Source organism: Xenopus laevis, chromosome 4S (assembly GCF_017654675.1).
Source record: "Xenopus laevis strain J_2021 chromosome 4S, Xenopus_laevis_v10.1, whole genome shotgun sequence".
Lineage (NCBI taxonomy): Eukaryota > Metazoa > Chordata > Amphibia > Anura > Pipidae > Xenopus > Xenopus laevis.
Window position 1 is genome coordinate 3,790,696 of NC_054378.1, and position 11,158 is coordinate 3,801,853.

The window sequence follows — 11,158 nt, forward strand, 5'->3', positions numbered from 1 at the left end:
CTGGCCACCAATTTTCTCATAATGTGGGGGGGGGCCCTGGCCACCAATTTTTCTTTTCTCATGTGGGGTCCTAGCCACCAATATTTTTTAATGGGGGGCCCTGGCCACAAATGTTTTTATGGGGGGCCCTGACCACCAATATCTTTTTATTTTTTATTAACACGTGGGAACCCTAGCCACCAATATTTTTTTTGTTTTTTTACTGTGCGGTGGGAGGCGGACCTGTAGGTGGGGCTTGCGGTGGGTGCAGCCCAGGGGGCCCAGGAAATTTTGTCATATGGGGCCCTGCGATTTCTGATGGCGGTCCTGATCCTTCAGCTTTCACCTAACTTCATATTAGGTGTAGCATATTGATAGAAGGGCATCAGGCATGTCTTTATACGGCTGAGTTCAGAATAATAGCAGTCCGACATTACTAACCTGATCCATCGCTTTAGGTAGAAATTATATTTCTACATAATTAATTAATGAACTAGTATGTGTAGTAGAGTAATAGAAAACCAACAGAGCCAACAGTTAAGACATGAATCCAGCTGATTCTGTGTCGTTGAATCATTAATTGAAATAATAATAGCTTTTTCCAAATAATTGCGGAGTTCAGTTAGTCAAGTCATTCATTCTATGAAAAAACAGGTGCCAATTACGGCCCTTATTTAAGGAAGGAAGGAGCAAAAGTTGTGCATGTGGTTATAGTGAAATCGGAGTAAAATGGCTCGTTCCAGACAATGTTCAGAAGAACAGAATACTTTGATTAAAAAGTTGATGGGAGAGGGGAAACCCTATAAAGAAGTGCAGAAAATGAGAGGCTGCTCAGCTAAAATGATCTCAGATGCTTTCAAATGGCAACCAAAACCTGAAACATGTGGAAGAAAACACAAAACGACCTTGAATGGATAAAAATATCGCCAAAATGGCAAAGACTCAGCCAATGATCAGCTCCAGGAAGATGAAAGAAGGCGTAAAGTTACCTTTGATACTGTTACAATTAGAAGTGAAGCCAAACTATCGGCAAGAAGCCCCCAGCAAAGTCCCATTGGTGAAAAAAAAGACGGGCTGAAGAGCTTACAATTTGCCAACAAGCACATTGACCAGCCTAAAGAGAAATTGCTCAATATTTTGGGGACTGATGAAAGCAAGATTGTTCTTTTTGGGTCTACGGGCCACAGACAGTTTGTCGGATGAAGCACAAACACTGAATTCAAGCCACAGTACAGAGTGAAGACCGTGAAGCTGGTGACACAAGCATCTTGACCATGTAATTGTATAAAGTAGTGGAACTTCCTATAGTTGCTCTTGGTGCCAGTGTATCAGTTAGGGTTGCCACCTTTTTAAAATTTCTTTACCGGCTGGTGGGGGGGCGGGGACGCAAATGGGCGGGGCGTGACGTCAAAGGGGGTGGGGTGTGACATCAAAGGGGCCGGGGCCGCGCCACGGACACTAAACGAACCACAAAGAAAAGGTAAGTTCAAGGGGATTGGAGGCAGGCCGAGGGCTCTTTTTAATTGTATTACAAATTTACCGGCAGCTACATTGCCAGTAAATTTGTAATACCGGCCCCGGCTTTGGCAGGTATTTTACCGGCTAGGCCGGTAAAATACCAGCCGGGTGGCAACCCTAGTATCAGTCCAACCCTGTTCTGAATCATATTGGTGCAGGGGATTCTGTGGAGCTACAACTACCTTCAAGCTGGTTGTGTTCCAGGGTTCCTTCTGTAGGCTGCTTCAGTAGGTGCAGAGGATTTGAATGATTTTGCAAACATTATATGAACACTATAGTCCCAGAAATGACTTAAAGGGATACTGTCATGGGATTTTTTTTTTTTTTTTAAAAACACATCAGTTAATAGACATATTGTCAGTTTCCCAGCTGCCCCCAGTCATGTGACTTGTGCTCTGATAAACTTCAGTCACTCTTTACTGCTGTTCTGCAAGTTGGAGTGATTTCACCCCCCCCCCCAGCAGCCCAACAACAGAACATTGGGAAGGTAACCAGAAAGCAGCTCCCTAACACAAGATAACAGCTGCCTGGTAGATCTAAGAACGTAGATGTAGATCATTGACTACAAGCAGCCCATGGCCCAGTCATTATGGAGTGAAGAGGTAATAGTGCGCCATATGCCATTTTAGGGCAAAACAATAATATTATAAATCCTGGAAACAGGCTTGGCAAATCCTGCATTGGATCATTGCCTCCGTGGTGATCTGATGCCAGAGGACGTGAATTTGGGAGCACCTATTGGGATGTAAGTGTAAAACCGTCTTTCGTGAGCTGAACCTTCGCTAAACAGCAGGTGTCAGAGCCCGTGATAAGGACACACCTTACAAGGATCAGGACACTGGAATCAGCTCAGTAAATCTTTCCTGTATCCCGGCTTGAACTTTGTACATATCTTTAGCATCTCCTATAATATGTCATTGCTAGGATTAGCATGTTCAACTGTAGATAAACTATCTGCGATAGTGATCTCAGCAAAATCTCCCGATCCATCTCTCTGGTATACACCCACGGACCATAGTATAAGTATCTGTATGTACGAAACTCCTACATTCTCCATAGGATACCAAGAGGGCCCAAGTTACACTAACACTTTACTCATGCTGCCATCAGGGGGGCACAGAGGGTACAAGTGTACCAGGCCTGATGGGGGGCCCGGCAGTGCTGTACTTTTTGAAAGAGCCGGGCCCCCCTTGATAGCACTGAAGCCATGCCGCCCTTCCGAAGTTCTGAACTGCCGAACAGCTGAAGTCCCGAAGCGGCGAAAACACCCGAAGTCACGAAAACAACCAAAATTGAAGTCCTGAAGCAGCAGAAAGACCCCAAAGTATAGTCCTGCAGCGGGTCGGGTACCTGGGGGTTACCCGCAGAAACCTGCGGGTTGCGGATAGAAGTGCGGGTAAAGGCGCGGGTCGGCGGTTCTGCGGGTTTGCAGGTCACGTGTCTTCTCAATAGCAATATTTACTCCTTTTTTCTGGGCACGTCTACTTCCGATGACGTCACTTCTGGTTTACAATGACAGCACTTCCTGATTCTTGATGGTCAGCAGATGGGTTGCGGGTTGGGTAGCGGGTAAGAATGCGGGTTACGGATTGCAGGTTGCGGGTACGGGTATGGTACGGGTCCCGAAAAATGGATCCGCGCAGGACTCTAACCCAAAGTCACAAAAACAGCCAAAATTAAGTCCCAAAGCAGCAAAAACACCCAAAGTCACGAAAACAGCTGAAATTTGAGTCCCAAAGTCACGAAAACAGCTGAAATTTGAGTCCCAAAGTCACGAAAACAGCTGAAATTTAAGTCCGGAATCGGGGAAAACACCCAAAGCCACGAAAACAGCCGAAATTAAAGTCCTGAAGCGGCAAAAAGAACCAAAGTCACGAAAACAGCCAAAATTTAAGTCCTGAATTAGAGAAAACACACGATTCACGTAAACAACCGAAATTGAAGTCCTGAAGCCACGCGTTCAATTCAACTGAACACCAGTGTGTGTGTGGGGTTTTTTTTATTAATCCCCTGGCCACCAATGTATCATTTTAATACTCTTTAGGCCCCTGCCACCAAGGTTTTTTTTTAAAAAATATTCTATGGGGCCCCACTTGTAAGGGGGGCCTTGGCGCCATTGTTTGTTTTAAAAATATTCTATGGTTCCCCAGTTTTTGGGGGGCTTAGGGACCAGATAGGCGGGGCCCCCAAAAATGTTGTATGGGGCCCCGCGATTTCTAATGTCGGCCCTGGTTACAGTAAATTCACTTGGTGAGATATTACGCACAGTATCCTCAGTCAACTTCCGAGACAGTTTGTTTAACCGTAGTAACCGCCCTGTGGATGTCTCCTTTCTATCAGTAGCTTGGAATTCCTGGTGCTGGAATGGACACACAAGTCATTGTGCAATAGTAGAACAGGTGATCCAGCTACTCATTCCACACTGTTAATATTTTACTGTAAATAAGCATCTGTAAGCAGGGCAGCCATCAGGGGGGGACAAGGGGGAGAGTTGTAGGGGGCCTTGAGGGTAAGGGGGGCCCCGGCCACGGCACACTTACTTGACTAGCCGGGACCCCCATCTTTATGAGAGCTGCTGACTTCGGGAAGGCATGGACGTTTAAGGGGCCCTGGCCACCAATTTTCTTATAATGTGTGGGGGTAGGGCCCTGGCCACCAATTTTTTTCTCATGTGGGGTCCTAACCACCAATATTTTTTTATGGGGGGGCCCTGGCCAGAAATGCTTTTTTATGGGGGGCCCTGACCACCAATATCTTTTTATTTTTTATTAACATGTCGGAACCTTAGCCACCAATATATTTTTTGTTTTTTTACTGTATGGTGGGGGGCGGACCTGTGGGGTGAGGAAGGCGGACATGTAGGTGGAGCTTGCAGTGGGCGCAGCCCAGGGGGCCCAGGAAATGTTGTTGTATGGGGCCCTGTGATTTCTGATGGCGGTCCTGTCTGTAAGGGAGAGACATTCTGGTCAGAACAGAGATCACTGCTTGCTGGGTTTTCCATTTTTAAAGGTAAAGATGACTGTATGGACATTGTGGTCCAGAATTCCGTTTATTCAGCTGCCTCTGTCTGTGATGCACAGGAGGTTTGCAAATGATGAGGTTTTAACCAGTGCTTTCGTGTGAAGATAGTAAATGAAAGACTGGACCTCCGAGTGTTCACCAGAGAACCTAATATCTAGGGTCCAACCTCCCAGCAGTGACTGTGTCCTATGGTGGAAATAAAGAAGAGAACATAGGAACCAGAGGCGGAACTGGGGGTAGGAAGACAAGGCACATGTATTGGGCACAGCAATGGTTGGGGTGTGAAAGACTGTGCAGATCATGGGAGTGAAAGCCAGAGGGCCTTGTGAACTGGGAGAATAGCAGGGGGGCCCACTAGATGTCTTATAGGCACATTATCACCCGGGCCTGGACTTAGAAGCAAAATAGGCCCTGGCATTTTAGGTATACAGAGTCCAAACAGCCTCTCACCAGCCCAATAAATAGTAATTTTCTGTGGCAACTTACGGCAGCCCCTCAGATTGCCAGTCCGGGCCTGTATATCACATATGTACCTTATCTGTTGGTGTTAATGGTGCTCCTGTCTGGCCAGGCATCAACCATAAAACTCAATGACTAACAAGAACTTATGAATGACACTCACTTGAATTATTCAAAGCCATTAAGCCATTCATTAAAGCCACAAATTGGCTTGTGCAGAAAACTCACTATTTCAGAGGGGTAACCCTATTGACAAAGGAAGGGGCATTTCTTCCCAAAATGTTTAATTTTCTGCTGTTGTTCCTGTGTTGTATGTACTCAGAGGATCACACTAGAGCAGGGGTCCCCAACCTTTTTAACTCATGAGCCACATTCAAATGTAAAAATAGTTGGGGAGCAACACAAGCATGAAAAAGTCCCTTGGGGTGACAAATAAGGGCTGTGATTGGCTATTTGGTAGCCCCTATGTTGACTGGCAGCCTACAAGGGGCTCTACTTGACACTATGCTTAGTTTTTATGCAATTAAAACTTCCTTCCAAGCCTGGAATTCAAAAATAAGCACCGGCTTTGAGACCACTGGGAGCAACATCCAAGGGGTTGGAGAGGAACATGTTGCTCATGAGCTACTGGTTGGGGATCACTGCACTAGAGCATGGATGCCAACCTGTTTTACCCATGAGCCACATTCTAATGTAAAAAAAAAATTGGGGAGCAACAGAAGCATGCTAACATTTACTGAGGGCACTAAGTATTGATTGGCTACTGGAAGCCCCTATATGAACTGTCAGAGTACAGGAGGCTCTGGTTGGCAGTACACCTTATGCAACCAACACTTGCCTCCTAGCCAGAAATAATTTGAGGCCACAGGCTTAGTTAGCATCATGTTGCTCACGAGCCACAGGTTGGGGATCACTGCCGAGCCTGGGTTCACACTAAGATTCTCTGACATGCCAGTCAAACTGTGGAAGAAGATAATACAGTCCATTCCGCTGCAGACTTTTGGAACCAAATTTAAATATAACGAAGTGGGGTGAACTAAGAGACCATCCATGAGCTACAACCTCTCCACTGTAGAATATCTCCTTGTTGTCCAAGGGCCATTGAAGTAATAAAATCAGTGTACCGTTTTGCTAACATTTCGGCTAATATGTATAATGTGCTTTTGCCACAGCTCGAACATCAGTTGCGGTCGTTGAACAGTGAACAGCTGCAGACGCGAGTTCAAAATGACCAACTAAGGCAACTAAATGGCGACCTGATGGAGCAACTGGAGAAAACCAAGAGCGAACTAGAGAGATCCCATGGAAATCTGGAGAGACTGAGAAGACAGGAGCAAGAGGTAGAGGAAGGCAAGAAAAGGTAAAATTATGGGGAGGAAGAAAGGGGCAATAACAGATATATCAACCCAGATACCACATTTTTTTTTACCTATGCAATAAACCCTCACCCTTTGTTAGTGCTAGTTTAGATATCCTTGTCCAATTGACCACTGTTGTTACATAAAACTGTGCGTATAACAAAGATGTCACCCTGGGTTTAATGTGCAATCACATAACATCAGTGCGTGGGAAAAGGGTTGGCTGCCAAAAAACGTACTAGCGTCTGCGGTGGGAATATGCTTGCCAGTTAGCCTTGGATATACGATGAAATAAAAGTAAATAAAAATGTTTTTTTTTCTTTTCTTGTATTGGAAATGAAATTGAGATCCACACTGATGTGATTATAAAGTGTTGCCTTTTGGCACCCGGTGTGTTTGTCAGTTGAATAATTTGTCATTGTGATGGCGGCAATAACAGAAACGCTATATAAACACAGTGGGGGTCATTTATAAACTTGGCGCAGGGCAGATTGGTTCGCAAAGTGAATATATTTGCCCTGCGCATGGTTATATTTATAAAGCTGAATAAGAGGGAGCACACAGAATTGCGATTTTTTTATTCACAATGCGAATGTCTAAAGGGGCTTTATAAATATGTCACAATTCGCAAATTGCGAATCTTTATGCGCACACTCTGCGACTCAATTACGCCACAACTTTGGTGGCGGATAAAATATTCGCAAAACAGTTTTGCAAACGGCGAATTTAAGTTACTGTCAACGCTATTTTCGCGCACAACAACCTCGCACATTGGGTGCGCTCGCGCAAACTCCTGTCTCATTTGCGCGCCATTTGCGAAAGTGTATTCACACTGCGAATTCGCAAAAACCGGAAAAGACGGGCAGAGCAGTGCAATATATTAGCGCTCAGCAAAAAACATGCGCAATACAACCATTTGCGAAAAATATGCGCTGCGCGAACTTTATAAATGACCCCCAGTGACTCCGCAGACAGAAAAAAATGCCCACGCCCGGCTCTTTGCGTAGCATGTTTGCAGAAGAATTTGAAATAATTCTTTGAGTCCGTCTCCTCGATCCCTCGGCTACATCCAAATACAAAAAATAAAGTCTTGTGACCAAGGTTTAAATATGTCTAAGTCTTATAGTGTCTATGAATATTGCTGGAAGCCCTCCAATGATTTCTGTAGCTTATCAGTGAAGGTGCAATAAACAGCCAGTCGATAAGATTATATAGGACAGCTGGTAATCTATAGAGGGTTGATCCCATCCCAGAGACATAAATGTTTATTTTACTAGTGCTTGAGCAGCCACAATAAACGCATGCAGATCTCAAGCGAAGGAGAGATATGGAACAAGCAATAAAGAGAACTGTGCATCTAATAATCTGCCGAATACAGGCAGCAATATATAGTCATCAGAGGAAAGTACAGCTCCGTGTGTTCTACAATTATATGACTTAATTTAATTGGTGATAATGAGCCGTATATAAACAGTCCCGCTCCCTACATTCTGTTGTTGCGACTGTTTTGGCTATTAGATAATGTATTATGCATTGCATATAGTATATAGCATATGGTTGCCAGTCAGTTATATGTATCAACTGGTTGGACTGGAGTGATTTCAATTATATGCGTATATACACTATTTAATGGTCATTGTTAATGGTTTCTGTGCGTTGATTTTTTGCCTCTTACTTGAGGAAGGGGCGCCCCCTGTAGGCTGTTTGGGATTGTAGCTGTGCCGTTAAAGATATTACACCTATAGTGTTATTGTTATGAGTGCACACAACATCCTCTTTGTTATTATTTTTGTGGTCAGATAGAGTATATGTAACAGGCACTAAAAGGCTAATTTACAAAGCAATTCTGCAGTGCACTACTGTATTTTAATAGCTGCTCCTAAATTATGTAGGGCAAACTAAAGGGATACTGTCATGGGAAAAAAATTGAATTAATAGTGCTGATCCAACAGAATTCTGCACTGAAATCTGCACTGAAATTCTGCACTGCTGTACTGCAAGTTGGAGTCATATCACCCCTTCCCCCCAGCAGCCAAACAAAAGAACAATGCGAAGGTAACCAGATAGCAGCTCCCTAACACAAGATAACAGCTGCCTGGTAGATCTAAGAACAGCACTCAATAGTAAAATCCAGGTCCCACTGAGACACATTCAGTTACATTGAGAAGGAAAAACAGCAGCCTGCCAGAAAGCATTTCTCTCCTAAAGTGCAGGCACAAGTCACATGACTTGGGGTAGCTGGGAAATTGACAATATGTCTAGCCCCATGTCAGATTTCAAAATTGAATATAAAAAAATCTGTTTGCTCTTTTGAGAAATGGATTTCAGTGCAGAATTCTGCTGGAGCAGCACTATTAACTGATGTGTTTTGAAAAAAACATGTTTTCCGATGACAGTATCCCTTTGACTAGTCATTTTATTTTATAGTCACGTCACTCCCTGGTCAGCATTTACTTACATACTCATGATTGTGACATCAGAGATGGACAGGTTTAGTGTGGGTATATAAATCAGTGTGGAGTGGTTTGTCGGATAAGTCTTGGGTTGGGTTAGGGTCGGTCTGGGTCAAAAGCTTTTCAAGCTGCTCATCACTAGAAGAGAGCCCTTGTGATAGAGGTCAGACTTACTTTCTTGTCACCTGCAGGGATGTATTTAAAGTCTCCAGGAATATGCAGAAAGAGAAACAGAGCCTCCTGCGACAACTTGAACTCCTCAGGTAAATAGCAAGTGTAAGGGGGTCACTTTAATATCAAAATCCTCATTTTTCTGATTTTTTAAATAAAAAAAGTCCACCCAAACTAGAACCCACAATTTAACTTTATTTACTATTTGAAAAAAGTTTGATTTAATCGGTTTGGGTAAAAAATAGAAAAAAATTGAGAGAAAACCCGAATCGTACGTCTTTTTCTTATTTTTTTCCCCGAATTGTGTACTCATGGGCTTCTGTATCAGACTTCCTGTTTTCAGATTAAACCTCCAGGGCTAGGGCTTGAGCATGCTCAGTTTGCTCCTCTCTCCCTGCTCTGATGTTCTTCTGTTTAGGAAAGATGTGAGAAAGGTTTTTAATTTTATTCCTAAGCAGAAGAACATCAGCCTCTTTCTTTCTCCTGACAACTTCCTTGACTACTTGCTGGTCAGACTGGTGGGAAACTGACCAGCAGGTGGCGCTGTTGTAACACAATTCATTCATATTAACAGCACATGTATCCTTTAATTTCTTGGAATAAAAACAAAATGAATAATGAATGTAAATGACAAAAGTGCTTAGAATAGCCCCCTCGTCAATTTTACATTCACTCATTTTAAAGGTTTACTTATCCTTTAATTGACCTATTCTACCAAGATATATTGACATCGCTCATTAAAGGGGTGGTTCACATTTAAGTAGGGATGCACCGAATCCACTATTTTGGATTCGGCCGAACCCCTGAATCCTCCGCAAAGGATGTGGCCGAATACCGAAAGGAGAAAACATTTTTTACTTGTTTTGTGACAAAAAGTCAAACGATTTCCCTCCCGCCCGTAATTTGCATAAGAAAATTAGGATTCGGATTTGGTTCGGCCGGGTAGAAGGATTCGGCCGAATCCGAACCCTGTTGAAAAAGGCCGAATCCCGAACCGAATCCTGGATTCGGTGCATCCCTACATTTAAGTTAACTTTTAGTTATATTATAGAATGGCCAATTCTAAGCAACTTTTCAATTGGTCTTCATTGTTTATTTATAGTGTTTTAATTATTTGCCTTTTTATTCTGACTGTTTCCAGCTTTCGAATGGGGTTCACTGACCCCATCTAAAAAAACAAATGCTCTGTAAGTTCAGACCTCTCCTATTCATATTGCAGTCTCCTATTCAAATCGGTGCGTGGTTGCTAGGGGAATTTAGAGCTTAGCAACCCGATTGGTGATATTGCAAACTGGAGAGCCGCTGAATAAAAAGCTAAATAGCCACAAATAATAAATGACCTTTCTTTTTCTCTTTTACAGGGACATTAACAAGAAGTTACGGGATGAAAAGGACATGTTTGAAGCCATGAAGTTAAATCCATCAAAGCAATCCCTTAGTGATCCCGTACCCCTTCCAGGCTGCTGCTGCTGCTGCTCTTATTACTCATTACTTCTGTCTTGTCATTCATGTCACTGATGGGGCCCAACCTCTCACTCTGTATATAAAGATTTATAGTATATTTTACCTTATTTTTATATCCGGGAGCATCAAGCTGTGTGTGTCGCCTACTGCTCGACTACAGCTTCCAACATACACAGGGGATGCTGGGAAATGTAGTCCAGAAGCAAAGTCACACCGTGTATGTATATATTAATATGTATATAGGTTCTGTCTGTACTCGAGTATTGACTATATTTAATGGGTTATTTATCAAAGTCCGCATTTATCTCGATATCGGCTGCTACAAACTCCGATCTAACCCGCTCGGGTTTTTAACGGTTATTTATTATTACATTTTCCCGAAAATGACATTTGCGGGAAAGATTTTCACGATTTTATTCGTGAATTTTCCCCCGAAATCTCGGAATTTTTCGGAGTTTTCACCCGAAAGCTCTGAAAACATTGTGAAATTGCCCGAAACCCCCGACACAACCGAGAATCAATGGGACTGTTTCCTTTGACTTTTAGGCAACATCGACAGGTTTTAGATGCCGTGTTTTTATATTCGCGCTAAATTTATTAAACCCTCGGGGTTTAATAAATTCTGAAAAAATTCGTGTTTTTTTTTAAAAAGCCTATTATAACACAGAATTTTTCGGATTTCGGGTAATTTCGGGTATTCGGAGCTTAGTAAATAACCCCCCTAGTGTGTGTGTG

General features: G+C 43.2%; 1 protein-coding gene across 2 annotated transcripts in view; it reads left to right on the plus strand.

Moving 5' to 3' along the window:
- The window catches only part of cracr2b.S (calcium release activated channel regulator 2B S homeolog), a 25,870-nt gene extending 15,050 nt beyond the window's left edge, over positions 1 to 10,820 (plus strand). For both annotated transcript variants that reach the window (XM_018260090.2, XM_018260089.2), the window contains exons 8-10: positions 6,150 to 6,337; positions 8,980 to 9,051; positions 10,321 to 10,820. In XM_018260090.2, the coding sequence (XP_018115579.1) occupies positions 6,150 to 6,337; positions 8,980 to 9,051; positions 10,321 to 10,477 (417 nt within the window). In that variant the 3' untranslated portion in view covers positions 10,478 to 10,820. The remainder of the gene's footprint in view (positions 1 to 6,149; positions 6,338 to 8,979; positions 9,052 to 10,320) is intronic.
- The last annotated feature ends 338 nt before the right edge of the window (positions 10,821 to 11,158 follow it).